A 14,382-nucleotide genomic window follows, 5' to 3' on the forward strand; every position below is an offset into this window, starting at 1 on the left:
TAACTGATATAGATTTGTGAGTGAAGTGGAATCTAATGTCAGTTCACAGACCAGAATCTGACAATCACCCAATTACCCTGGTATCTGTTCATAATACACCTACTGATACGTATCTTACGTTGTTAGAACTACCTAGGTCTTCTGATGATTTCTAACCAGCTGTGATGTTCTAATGGACAGGAAGTTTAAAAATTGATCAAAAGCTCTTTTCCACCTCACACCTTTTCCCATGGGGCCAGGAGTAAGGGAGTGGGGGGGGGGGTAATAACTTTTAATATCTTCCTCTTGTTTACAGAATGAAATCCAACATTCAAGACCCCTCATAATCTCAATCCAGCTTCTCTATTACCTATGAGAAGAGTAAGATAAATTACGTAATAGTATGTTGTAATATTTAGTAATGTGCAAAAGAAACAAACTGGCAGATGCAGGCTTGCATGGGTGGAACAGAATATGGCCTAATGAGGTCTTTCTCTCTTGAGCTGGATGGGTCACTGGAAGCCATTTCATCAAACGTTCTTGTGAAGGTAAAGGGGCTTTCATAAGCAGAGAGTGATTTTTCTCAAAATTCTCTGATGTATTTGATAACCTCTGGCCAGCTTTAAAATTCTAAGAATAAATTAGCAAGATAAAATTACTCTGAAAGTTAGCACAAGCTAGAGCCCTAAAGGAAATTTGGCTAATACAAGTTGACTTAAGGGAAAAAACACATTACCCCACAACAGTATAAATTTATGTAGTATAGGGATCCCTGGGTGGCACAGCGGTTTGGCACCTGCCTTTGGCCCAGGGCGCAATCCTGGAGACCCGGGATTGAATGCCACGTCAGGCTCCCGGTGCATGGAGCCTGCTTCTTCTCCCTGTGCCTATGTCTCTGCCTCTCTCTCTCTCTCTCTGTATGACTATCATAAATAAAAAATAAAAAATTTATGTAGTATATATGCTTACAAGGATTCAGATTACTGTAGATACCAACAAATAGAGAAAGGCATGGAATTGGAGGAGTGAACTGTTTCATAATTTTTTAACACTTCAGTCATAGAACCTTAATTAAATCATTTTATTTCTCTGGAAATCCTGCCTCGTTGTAACTATTATAAATTCGATGTTTATTCATTATCTACCAGGTAGAGCTCTTCTCATAATTGTAGTCTTTAGTATCTCTCATGTTTTCAAAAACTTGAGTCATTGAGAGCAGCATTTCCAGCTTTTCTCTCACTACTTTATGGGATAAGGGACTTTTGCTGCATTTTCTTCCTTCCTTTCCCCTCCCCTTCTCCCATTCCCTTCCCTAGTTAAACAAGGTGACTTTACTACTCTTTCTTGCAGTGAAGGATCACACACATCGGTGAAGAATGGCGGGGGAGGGGGGTCCTCCTGTTTCTTTATATCAAGTACAGTAAGGACTTCAGTACTCACTCTGGCCCTCCATCCGCACCACAGTCTTTTACTGCTGTGCAGCCTCAGGCGGGCTTTCTCACGCTTCCTTCCCTTATAGGACTCAATTCTCTGGAGTCCGTCTTCTCACAAAAGAGCTGATATTAACTAGGAATTCCTGTTCAAATTCATGGTATGCTTTCTGTCTCTTAACCAGACTTTGATTAATATAACATTTATTATCATGTTACTATTATTTTATGTTTGAAGTTTTTCATAAGTTAAACCAAATTTGTGATCATTTGTTAAACATTTTACATAAAATACAGTTTTTGTATGTGTACTTCTCATAGGAAGAGTCCAAAATATATAACCAGAGTAATGATTGTACTGTTGTATATTTTTTACTAATATACTGAGATTTATATAAATTATGCCTTAAAAGTACATACACTACTTCCAACTGAGTTAACTCCTGTTTTTTAAGAGATTACTATTATTTACACACAGTATGATTTGCTATACAAGTCTTTAATAATTAATTTAAACTTTTTTGGAAATAATTTCTACTAAAGATTCATAGTCAGCATAGTCCTTCAAGGACTGTACAAGTTCATCCAGTAAATACTCCCCTTGCATAAAAGTTTCAAGATCATGAAGTGACTTGTTTATTCTGTGATCTGTGACCCGATTCTGTGGAAAATTGTATGTTCTTATTTTCTCTGACCTTCCTTTAGTTCCAACCTATATAAAAAGATATGAGATACAGTTAGATTCAGAGCAACTAAACCTACAAATTTAACTTATCTGGAGATTAAGCTCTTGATTTATAATTTGACACACAATGTAAGAACCAAGTTTTAAACATTTTGAATCCTCAAATAACATGGAAGCATTAATAAATAAAGAATACTGGGGCTTTAAAGGCCAACAGAGTTGTATGTAGCATTTGATCTTTTTGCCATTTCAGTGCTCTATGGCTTCATGCATTTATTTCAACTTTAAACTTTAGTTTCCTATCTATAAAAAACAGCCAAATAATACCTACTACACCGTGATGATGTACACATTCAGCCTAGCATAGGGATGGTATTCAAATGGTAGCTAAATATATACATTTATATTTGTCACTGGAAGTATTGACAGCGATGAATTCCCGTAAAAAGGAACTAATCAAGGGTGCTGTAGTTACAAAATTAAATACCAAACACGAAGAAAGTAAGTTGTTTGCTTTCCAACTTTCTTCCATAATTTTCAAAGAATTAAAAAATGAGGATTCTATATATCCTTTTTTAGTAACTTTGATTAAAAGTCTGAGAAAAACAAGCCCCTGAGTATAGAAACCAGGGCAGAAATTTAAGATTACTATAAAACAATTATAACCTTCAGTTCAGCTACTTGAATTGTTTCCTTATTTTAACAAATATATTGAAACAATTTTAACATATATAAGAACTGGGTTATCTAAAAATATTTTATACTTTAGAGCATTTTTTTATATTCTTTACCTGAATCTTTCTAGCACTGTATCTTTTACTTGTTTCTTCTTCTAGATACATGCTGTACAGTTTTGCACGTAGCTTTTTCATAGCCATCTCTCTATTTTTCAGTTGAGATCTCTCTTGTTGGCATTCAGAAACAACACCTGAATAGTGTTATGAGAATTAAAGAGTTTTAATAGGAAAATCTTCTTCATTTATTATCAAGGAATATTCTTTTTCCTTCTTTTTCTTCTTCCTTTATGAGGAGAAAAAAATAGAACTCTAATAAAAAAGGGAAAACTATAAACAAATAACTTTTATAGAGTTCTGAGAAAAATGAACATTTAGGCTTGATATGCTATAGTGCAAAATATATTCATACTGAAGGCATACTGAACAATATGCATCTAATCATTCAATTTGGATTGTTTTCCCATACCCTTAGCTGGCCACCATGATTTTTTTAAAGTAGTAATTACTCATCACAGAAACAAAAATTTAAAAAGGTAATCCTACTACCAGAGATAGTCACTATCCATATTTTTATGAGGACTTTCATCCATTTTTTTTCCTATTCCTGTTTATATACTATGTATTACATAGACATCATCTTAGAGTTTAACTTGAGGCTTTCCTAATATTTAAGAAAAAAAAAAAAAAAAGGAAAACCAAAAACTCCTACCATCCATATGCCGATCCATGCGTATTTGAGATTGGTCACAGTAAGAGATTTTTATAATCTTTCTAGGTGACTGAGGTTTGCTATCTATATGCTCTTTATCACATGTAAATCACTGCAGTAATGACTGTAAAGTATGTTTAGTTCTACCTGATAGTATATTGAAGACATAAAAAATATCTAGATGTAGCTCCACTGCCTATCTATAATCAGAACTGCTGGACATTTATGGGTGGACTTAATGAAGCAGCAGCCCTGGAAGTTAAGTGCAGCACTTCACCTGTGAGCATGTTTCTGGGTAGCAAGTCCAAGCTTTCATTTTCTTGAGAAACTGAGGAGTCCATGTCCCCCTCCCTTCAAAGAAGGCTAAAAACTAGTGATTTAGAGCATTTTCTGACAAAGAAGAACCCATGATAATGACTTCATTCTGAGGATTTTGGATTTTCTTATTATTTTCTTTTTTAATTTTGAGTTGGCTCCATACCAACATGGGTCTTGAACTCAGAACCCTGAGATCAAGAGTCACATGCTCTACTGACTGAGCCAGCCTGGCGCCCCGGATTTTCTTTTAATAGTGATATTTACTAAATATAAACTTTAGGAAGCTACCTGGAAGGACTATCTTTTCTTCATGGTCACCAGTATGGAAATTCTCTGGGCTTAGATCCCTCCATCTTCCTGGCTTTGCAATTATCCCGCAGATTCATCTAAGGATTCTAAATAAAGTATTTAATAATAATCCTTAGGAGTGTATATCTGGTAGTTGAAGATCTATTACAGTGGAAAATTAGTCAAGTTATTCAGAATTTGATTTCTTTCTTCAAAGTTTTATGTTGAAGGCCTAAGTGCGTACCTGTTGGAAGATGAACTATCCGGACAGCACTGTCCGTGGTATTTACATGCTGTCCTCCAGCTCCACTGGCTCGTTTAGTGTCAATTCTTAAATCTTTTGGGTTAATCACCAGATTAATCTATACACAAGAGGAAATACTGGGATTTAAAAATATCACATGTATATGAGCTATTCAAAGGCAAGAACTATCCATTTATACATACATGTCACATATAGAATATAAGATAAGATTAAAAAGGTTTAACTTTAAGAATATAAAGTAGATGGAAGGGTAAAAAGTCTCATTTTTGGAAGAGTACTGGATCAAAATATAATAAAAAACGGAAACCCTCCAAATCCTCAAAAACTAGACTTCTCTGTAAATTATCCTCCTTACCTCACGACAGAAGAACTTTGTTAATATCAGAAATGTGAATATAGGAACTTAGGTGAGCTTTTGTGGATTATTTCTGAGTTTAAAAAGGATTTAACACAGGAAAAAAAACAATGCTATCTTAGGAACTAAGGGTAGGCTTATTGTTTCATTTTAAATAAAGGAGTTAAATATATCTGGAGACAGAGGAGAGGCACATGGAAACGGCACAGAGCAAAGCCAAGAAGTCATACATACACTAGGATGTGACACCAGTGTAATGCTCGTCCCATCTGAAGCACTAGATTTATTTATTTTATTATTATTTTTTTTTAATTTTTATTTATTTGTGATAGTCACAGAGAGAGAGAGAGAATGAGGCAGAGACACAGGCAGAGGGAGAAGCAGGCTCCATGCACCGGGAGCCCGACGTGGGATTCGATCCCGGGTCTCCAGGATCACGCCCTGGGCCAAAGGCAGGCGCCAAACCACTGCGCCACCCAGGGATCCCTGAAGCACTAGATTTAAAAAGCTGTCTCATGAACAGCTGTGGACCACTCTGTGACACATCTACAACCCTGGAAGCAGGACTTCTACCATTCACAGGCCCTACATGTATCCTGTCTCCATGTGGCTCCATCATGCAGTTGCTAGAAGCATTAGAAGCATTAGGTACAGACTTCACCCCATCTTTTTCTGTAAACTACTTCTGTCTCCAAGATGCTTAAACAACAGTGACTGGTATCTAGTGTGGCTCCTGCCATTTATTCTACTTCACATTCTTCCTTAACTGTTCTGTTCTTCCTCTAGGGTTCACACAAAAATTAGATCTAAAAAATGGAACTTAGAGTCAAATAGCACCTTTCTCCAAAATTAATAGAAACCCTCAATTAAACTTCCTTCTTCACGAATCATTCATGCTTCATCCTGAAAAACAAGTCCTATATTTCCTGTCACCTTCAGCAGAAGGAATGAAAGCAAACAATTCTTTTTTTTTTTTTTACAAACATTATATAGACTAAGAATTTGTTTATGAGAATGAAGTATACTCATTATGAACATTGTAACAATATATTCCCATTTTAATGTTAAGTAGTTACTCTTGTTAAAACAGCATTCTTGATATTAACACTCTTGGAAAGTCAAGACAAAGCAAAAATCATTGTGAAAAGTAATTAGTATTAAACTCTATTTAAAGTAGGTAGATTCTCCTATAGAGATGATCTCAGAATAACTACTTTAAGTTTAGTGTGGAGAAAAACAAATAATGCAACATTAGGTCTTTTTTTACATTACATTACATTAGGTCCTTTGTTACATCTATTGTGAAATCATACTTTTTGGACGAAGGTAACAGATTCTTCACAAAACCTAAAATATGTGATGAAGGCCAAATGATAAGAAAAGGACTTTAATATTGAATATCAGTTCAATAAAGTGATCAGGGAGCAAGGCACTGTGCTGGGCCCAGGATTCCAAGGAGAGGAGACTGATGCCTTACCTCAGTCGGTTGGGGTAAGATTGCTACAGTCATGGTGCTAGTATGGATGCGGCCTTGCTTCTCTGTCTTTGGCACTCTTTGTACTCTGTGCACACCTCCTTCAAATTTCATGTGTTTATAGGCTTCTAAACCCCCAATGCTAGCAGATGCATGTCTAAGGCCACCTTGAAAATATTAGAAGAACAGAAGTATTATTCTTGCGATATATGAACAATTGACCATCACTTCTACCACCTTGCAATATATTTAAAAGAACTACAAAACAATATAAGCATACAGAATGTAAAAGGTATTGAAAACTTTAGCAAGTCCATGATATTCAGTGTTTTAATACTTAATACCTTTATTACTAATAATCACTACACAAAGTATTTATGGTATTAATCAACTGCTTCAATAACATGTCTAAAAGACCACTTTTAAAAACCATTAATCATTTAGTCGTGAGTAGTGAATGACTAACATTGGTCACTTCAAAATTGGTATGTTTGCATTCAAAATTACTGAGTAAATGATGAGCATAAGATCAGGTAAGCTTCCTTACCGATAAATTCTAAAGTTTAGTCATGGTCTTTCCACCCTTATGCTAGGACACATATGGATAAATTAAATCTGTACTTTTCCCAAAACAAATTAAACAGTTTACCTATTTCACTTGGAAAATATTCCAGGGTTTCAAAATGCCATCTTTTAAAAGCAGCATATTGCTGATACATATCAAACATCTCTGAAGTAAACAACATTGCCTCCTGACCCCCAACTCCTGCAGTTACCTCCAGGATCAAATCATTCTTATCTGTTTCTTCTGAGGGAACCAAAAGTAAGATAATCTGTAAATACAAAAATATCACCCCTCCTAGAATTAGGAATTATTTAAAACTTAACAAAAAATAACTAAATGATTAGATGCAGGATTTTTAAAAATATTTTATTTATTTATTTATTCATGAGAGACACAGAGAGAGGCAGAGACACATGCAGAGGGAGAAGCAGGCTCCACGCAGGGAGCCTGACGTGGGACTCGATTCCGGGACTCCAGGATCAAGCCCTGGGCTGAAGGCAGGCGGTCAACTGCTGAGCCACCCAGAGACCCTCTAGATGCAGAATTTTATTTTATTTTATTTTGTTCGATGCAGGATTTTAAATATTTAATTTACCTAAAGTTTCCCTAAACAAATATTTCCAATTGCTCTTCAACTGTCTTGCTAATGAGAACCATATAGTAATGCACAACTTCTATAAAATATTAGTGTTTCAATTATAAATGCTATAAGGTTCAGCTGAAACTTACAGTTTGGGTTTGTTTCTTTTGGTGTTCATGTAAACTTTTTTTTTTTTTTTTTAAAGATTTTATTTATTTATTCACGAGAGACACACAGAGAGAGGCAGAGACACAGGCAGAGGGAGAAGCAGGCTCCATGCAGGAAGCCCGATGTGGGACTCGATCCTGGGTCTCCAGGATCACACCCTGGGCTGAAGGCACACGCTTAACCGCTGAGCCACCCAGGCGTCCCTCATGTAAATCTTCTCTTTAGAAGATTCTAACTGTATCCTCTTGAAATCTATAGCCTAGTATGGCAGTAAAGAAAAGAAAAAAAAATAAACTCAAATTGTATCTTTTTAAGTTTCTTTAATTTGGAAGATAAATTTATAATCCTGGAACTGAAAAAGCCCTAAGAAATGATAGATGATCTGGCCCTCTTCCCTCATTGTACATGTCAAGGAAAATGAGGCGGAGACTAAATGACTTGCTAAAGGGAAAAGTGTTTGTTGGCAGAGAGGCATAAAAACTCAAATCCTGCTGCCTAGATCAGTCCTCCTTCCTTTCAGTGTGTACTAATTAAGGGACACGGAATAAAAGCTTCTTAGATTAGGTAAATTAAATAAGAAAAGTTACCAATATTTATTGGTCCCTTAAATTATGACAGGCACTACGCTAAGCACTTTATATACTTTAATTCTTAAATCAGTCTTGGCAAGTAGTATTAATGGATCTACTTAAGATGTGAAAACTCAGTTTAAGCTTAGTTTAGTTATTTGATCTAGCTGCCCTGAAACATACAACTAGAAAGTGGAAGAACTAGAACTTGAACCCAGGTCTGCCTGAATTTTGAAATATCATACTTCATGTTGGTTGGGATTTATGGTTGATACTACCTTTCTATATCTCTGGCTATAACATGATCATTCAAATCTTGAGTAAATGATTGAATTTACGTGTTTGTTAATTAACACTATTCAATGAATAGAAACCTTTAATACATATGTGCTTCTATTTCACAAAAAAATTAGAAAATGGGTAGAAGTTAAATTACATGAGACTTTTCACTTCATAGTAGAACCTTCCCTCTGGAATGGTTGGTAAGGATATTAACTTTTGATGAGTCCATATCTGACTAGATAAAAGACAGAATCTTTAAGCACCCCCTTTTCTGGCCCCTTACTCACATACCATGTCCTTTTACTTATATCCTCAGAGATAACTATTATAAATCTTTAAGCTCTGGTTTCCAGAATGAACAAAGAGTGGTTCTAATTTAATATAATGATTACTTTTCATCTAATGCCTATATATTCTCCTAGATGTAAAACCAAAGCCTTATAATTCAGTTCTAAAAGCCCAAAGGCCTACTCTAGGTCTTGAACTCTAATAGTGTCAGGGATAAAAGGTACAGAAATATTCCTGCTGCCAAGGAGCTTACAATCTACTACTTCTCCATAACCTCTTCTATCCATCATCTACCCCACTCTCACCTCTCTTAAAATACCTAAAGAGTGGGAAAACAATACTGATGTTTATTTCACTACTTCTCTGAAAAATCTTATCAATATAACAGTCACTTCCCGCCCCCCACAGCTCTCCAATCCTTTTAGTATGAAAAAAAGGGTCACATGGAGTATGCTTTTTCCTGCTTTAAAAAACCCTATAATTCTAAATACTAACAAGCTAGTTAGTTCTTGAGTTGTTTTTATAAACTTCTAATAAAATTCATTAAAAGTAATAGCACAAGTGCTTTATTCTTTGCACAGATACCATACCTGGTGCTTCAACTGAGTTATTTCTTTTTGACATGAGGTTATTTCATTCTCTGCAAGTTTCCTTAAATCTTCATTTTCATCTGAGAATGTGAAAATAAAACAGTAGGTTAGGTTTCCTTAATGTCAAATTGCCAACATAATTCAAGATCATTTTATTATTACTGTAGCTAAAGGGAAAAATAAAATGTCTTTCTTGTCTTTTTAATAACTGCCATTAATTAAAAGTAGCATTTTATACATTAGTGTTTATTAGCGTGTAACTTTAAACAAACCTTTTTCTGATGACAGAAGTAGAAAATAAAAAAGAATTTACAAAAAAATAAAGAAGCTATTAAACTATTCTATAACTCTCCCTCCATGAAATATTCATATTAACAAATATGCTTTTAGTTTTCCAACTTAGACTATATAAAAACAAATACATCCAGTAGTTAGAACAGAAGAGGAACAGAAAGCTCCATCAGTTAAACTACAATTGAATTAAAAAACTGAAAGTTACTTATTATCTCTTTAACAAACACATTATATTTCATTAATATAAATATTCACCCAAACATTTAGATCCTCCTAATATTCACAGAATGTCTGCATGAAGTACTCCCCCAACTCGCTTTACTCGCTTATTTCATCTTTTGAGTTTTCATTTTTACCCTATAAAATATGCCGTCTCATCCCTCTACCCTATGGACAACATGCAACCTACAAAAAGGAGAGAAGGGAAATTTTTTTAGCTCTTACAAATAGCTCTCTTTGTTGAGATTGGACCTTTACAAAGTATCAGTTTATATGTTTGTTCATTTATGAGGAACCAACTATGCTGGGAACTAATATGTAAGACCTGCCCTCAAGGCAGAGTTTTAGATAATTTTACTTTCTTTCTATTTTTCTTAGGGAGAAAAACAAAGAATAACAACCTAAAACACTAGGTGGTTAAATATTAAAATGATAGCACACTAAAGATTGTTTTTTGTTTATTTTGGGGAAGGGCAGAAAAAGGAGAGGTAAGGACAACACAAACCATGAGATAAGCAATGATGGGAAGTGTTGGTGGGAAGGCAGGAAATTATTCTGGCACGAATTTGGCATGGAAGAAATTTGCTGAAATGGCAAACGTGTTGAAGTAGAAAAAGGAAAAATGAATTCTAGTCGTAGTTCAACCACTAAAGGTTCTCTTAGGGCAACATATCCAACCTCTCTGAATCTCCATTATCTTGAGAAAAATGAAGGACTGGGCTGGATGACCTCTAAGGTGCCTTTCGGTTCTGAAATGCAGTTCTTCTGTAAGGCTAAGGAGACTGGAACTAAAGTCACAGTAATTTAATACTACATTTCATTTAACCCAGTATAACCAAAATATTATCATTTCAACATGTACTTTAAAAATATTAAAAATTATTTTGTATATTAGGTCTTTGAAATCTGTTTTTACCCTTACAGCACATCTCAACTCAAACTAGCTATGTTACAGGTGCTCATTAGCCATTTGTGGCTAATGGCTTTAGAGTTTGGACTGAGGAGTTACTCCTAGGCCATGGAACTACGCTAGTTTTTTCATTCAATATTATTAATCAACATGTTGACAGGCCACTATCACATGCCTGCCTTCTCCTCTGCCTACTAGTATATTTATGTTTTCCCCACTATAAGAGGGTCTTTGTCTCTTCCAACCCTTCAAGTAGCCACTTGTCACCCCCTCTTTTCCTGCTCAAACTCCTGGAGATTAAATGCCATGTCTATTATTTCTCTTGTTAATTCTCATTTACTTCTCTAGCTGTTATATCTGATTTCATAATAACACCACTTTTATTAAAATCACCCATGACAAAATTGCCAAATCTACAGGCTTACTTCAGCCTGAGTTGAAAAGGTGAGCCCTTTCTAGGGTATCAACAATTCCCTACTTGAAATTCTAATTGGTTTTTACTGCTTCATTTCTCTTGTTCAAGGTCCCAAAGTTCTGCCTGTTTTTCTTGATCTTTTATAGCTTCCTCCTCTGCCTGCTCCTCAAATACTATGTATTTCTGCTTTTGTTAGTGTCCTATTTCTGTCTCTACAAATTCTTCCTGAGCATTCTCATCTGCTCCCAAGCTTTACTTTGTCAAGTATATGCTGATTATTCAGGCTTAGTTTTAACCCTTAAATCCACTTGATTTTAAGCTTGGTCTAAGCTATGAAACCAATTTAATTTTTCCCCAAAAGTATTTTTCCCAATATGCGTAATTAATCCCCCCCCCCCCGCCCTTTCTGGGCATCCACCTTTTCTCTTAAATAACTTCATTTAGACTCTCTCTCACCTAAACTACCGCATTGATGTTCTGTTTTCCATGGCATCTGCAATCTCGTTACAGGTTGACTTTGAAACTACCACAAATCAAGCTTTCCTAGCAAGAAAGCCATTTCTATCATTCACTCCCCCATCTAAAAGCTTCCACTGGCTCTCTTCTGCCAACAGGATAAAATCAACTTTTTAAATTTTTAAAAGATTATTTATTTATTCATGGGGGGGGGGGGGGGGCAGAGACACAAGCAGAGGGAGAAGCAGGCTCCACGCAGGGAGCCCGACGTGGGACTCGATCCCGGGACTCCAGGATCAAGCCCTGGGCTGAAGGCAGCGCGCTAAACGGCTGAGCCACCTAGGCGTCCCAAAATCAACTTTCTAAAATTAGTATTCACATCTCTCCCCCTACTCTCCTTAGAAAATGTCTCAACCTGCCACTCCTGATAACCTCTCCTCTTCCTTGGTTAACAAAGAGTACAGTGATTAAAGATTTGGAGTCAGCCCAGTCTAAACTCCACATTCCTCGAAAGCTGTTTGGCCTGAGTAGTTATTTTACCTCGATTTCTCATGTTCCTCTCCTGGCCCATGAGGCTAATAGTACCTACTTCATAGTTTGATGTGTGAACTGGATGAGTTAATACGTGAAAACAGTTACGCAAAGGCCAGAGTGTGGTAAAAGATCAATAGCGGTTAAATAAACTATTATTAATATCCTGTAGCGTGGCCCTTTATCCCTGCACGAGGCCTTCCCAACAAGTTCTCCTTGCTCCCCCCAGGTGTCTATTCGGATATCTCGTCTCATTTTGCGGCTCTAGTACTAATTTTCTCTCCCCGAAGAGACTGTGACCCTCTCTAGAGCCATACTAGCCAAAGCGCGGTCCCCGGGAGTTTGTAGAAATGCAGAAACTTAGGACCCATTAGTAGTCGAATGCACACCGATCACTTTAGGAAACCCGTTAAAAGCGCATCTTTTTAGGTCTCCGACTCTGAGTCCAAAGTCTGGTTTTAGCGTGCACCTCTCTTGAATATCGCAGATGGCCCCTTTACCACAACTCTAAGAAACACTGGTCTCAAGCCCTTATTTGGGGACAGTCCCTTGTGTGTCCTTGGTGAGCTGAAGATCTGCTGACAGTAGGCTATCAATACACTGAAATCCTGTACAAGGGGGCGGAACATTGTGTCCAGTGAGCACAGGGTTCACACAGGCGACGATGAGGTGAGAACGCACACAGTGACGCCTCCACCTCCGATCTAAACCAAAAAAAAAAAAAAAGAATTCCAAATGAGTAAAGAACTAACTCGGGAGGTGTGAACACCTGACCAGCGGCTTAGCGGGAAAGACCAACGAAGAGCCCAGAACTTGCCCGTCCCCCTGGGCCCGGCCCTCACCGCGTAGCAACTGCTCGGTCTCCTGTAGCTCCCGCTCCTTCTCGCTCAGCAGTTGGGCCGCCGCCAGCAGCTCAGCCCCCCCGACCTGCAGCCGGGCTCCGGAGCCTGCCTGGCGCTCCAGGAAGGTCCGCAAGGGCCCGCCTCGGGCGAACAGCTCCTCCAGCGGCAGGCTCCCGCAGTTTAGGTGCCGGCGGGCGGGGCTGACCAGCCGGCGGGCCCACAGAAGACGCACAGCACTCCATAGAAACCGGGACCGCATCGCTAAGGGGGCAACCTGGGACGTCTACCAAAGCCGGAAGTTTCGGACAGCGAGTCTCGCGACACCTCGCGGAGTTTGGAAGCCGGCGAGAACTGGGCGGGCCCCGCCCCCGCCCAGCGCGCGCGCCAGTTTTAAAGGGCCTCCCGAAAGCTTGGGTGGGAACTTCCCGGCCGGCATTTAAATACCGCGGGATTCGCAGAGGCCGGAAGGGGGCGGGGCGGGAAGGGGTGGGAGTGGGTCCCGGGACCGTCGGCATCTTTAGAAGCCGGGTCGGAAACGCCTTTCTGAGTCTCCTCGGGCGCTGTGCTGTCCTGGAAGGCGGAGGCTGCAGCCTGCCACGCGGTTTTCTGACGTCGAGGATGTAGTTCCCGAGCCCCGAGTGAGGACTCGGCAGGGGAGGGAGGGGAGCTGAGGACACAGCCCCGGAAGTCCTCCAGCGCCAGCCGCGCTTTTCGTCTCCGAGAGCGAGCTGTAGGCTGGGCATCGCCGTGTGTACGTGCGGCTACGGCTCTTCCTTTTTCTCTGCTCGTGCCTCTTTTCGACGGTGGGTAAGGCTCGTGTTAATGAGGGCGGGACTAGCGCCAGGAGAGTGATTTCCCCAGATCTGCTTTCCTGCCCCCTTAGGTGCCACGTCATTTACTCGCTTTCAAACTTCCTTCCTTCCTCAGCGAGTCTGCTGCCCATCCATCCTCACTCCTAGTTACCGTTAGCTACCTTGGAAAGGGATTGAGCGATTCCTCAATCGGTAACCGGTAGACCACAGCGCAGCAGAGCCTCAAGAGTCCCGCCTTCGGTAGCCCAACCTCCTCCATCTCTCTCCAAAAACCTTGAGCTAGCGGATTGGTGCCTGGGATACTGTGGTTTGTTTGTATAATGCTCTGCACCTTTCAAAAGAGCTTTTCAGAGCCACCCGAGGGACGGATATAAAGGAATAAATAAAACCAAGACAGTCCTGGGGATGCAAAGGCTGACTCAGCCTGGGAACTCCCACTACCTAACTGGTTTGCGCAGGATGTTCTAAATGTTTTCACTGTTGAGAGAGCTGAAATACTGTAAACTCGTGGGGTTTTGTTTGTTTGTTTGGTTTGTTTTTTTTTTAATCAAATGGTATATACGGGAGCCTTTTACAAGGTTAGGTCATCCCTAAGTCGTCTAATCAAAACTATTAAGGTGA

General features: G+C 38.7%; 2 protein-coding genes across 57 annotated transcripts in view; one reads left to right on the plus strand and one right to left on the minus strand.

Moving 5' to 3' along the window:
* MTRF1L (mitochondrial translation release factor 1 like) overlaps positions 1-13,270 on the minus strand; it is a 16,885-nt gene extending 3,615 nt beyond the window's left edge. For 3 of the 8 annotated variants that reach the window (XR_013379451.1, XR_013379450.1, XM_077897221.1), the window contains exons 1-7: positions 12,950-13,268; positions 9,283-9,362; positions 6,890-7,073; positions 6,244-6,407; positions 4,391-4,508; positions 2,886-3,022; positions 2,009-2,121 (exon numbers count right to left, since the gene is read on the minus strand). Coding sequence is in view for 4 of the 8 variants with exons in the window: in XM_077897221.1 (XP_077753347.1) it covers positions 2,009-2,121; positions 2,886-3,022; positions 4,391-4,508; positions 6,244-6,407; positions 6,890-7,073; positions 9,283-9,362; positions 12,950-13,208 (1,055 nt within the window). In the remaining 4 variants the exon portion in view is untranslated. Of the gene's footprint in view, positions 1-1,889; positions 2,122-2,885; positions 3,115-4,145; positions 4,254-4,390; positions 4,509-6,243; positions 6,408-6,889; positions 7,074-9,282; positions 9,363-12,949 lie in introns of those variants that run through there. The other 5 variants (XM_077897213.1, XR_013379464.1, XR_013379454.1 and 2 more) reach the window with 5 other exon arrangements.
* Positions 12,815-14,382, plus strand: part of LOC144313908 (uncharacterized) — a 77,276-nt gene continuing 75,708 nt past the window's right edge. For 6 of the 49 annotated variants that reach the window (XR_013379619.1, XR_013379614.1, XR_013379617.1 and 3 more), the window contains exon 1: positions 13,412-13,752. The gene's annotated coding sequence lies outside the window, so the exon portion shown is untranslated. The other 43 variants (XR_013379633.1, XR_013379631.1, XR_013379638.1 and 40 more) reach the window with 21 other exon arrangements.

Source organism: Canis aureus, chromosome 1, assembly GCF_053574225.1.
Source record: "Canis aureus isolate CA01 chromosome 1, VMU_Caureus_v.1.0, whole genome shotgun sequence".
Lineage (NCBI taxonomy): Eukaryota > Metazoa > Chordata > Mammalia > Carnivora > Canidae > Canis > Canis aureus.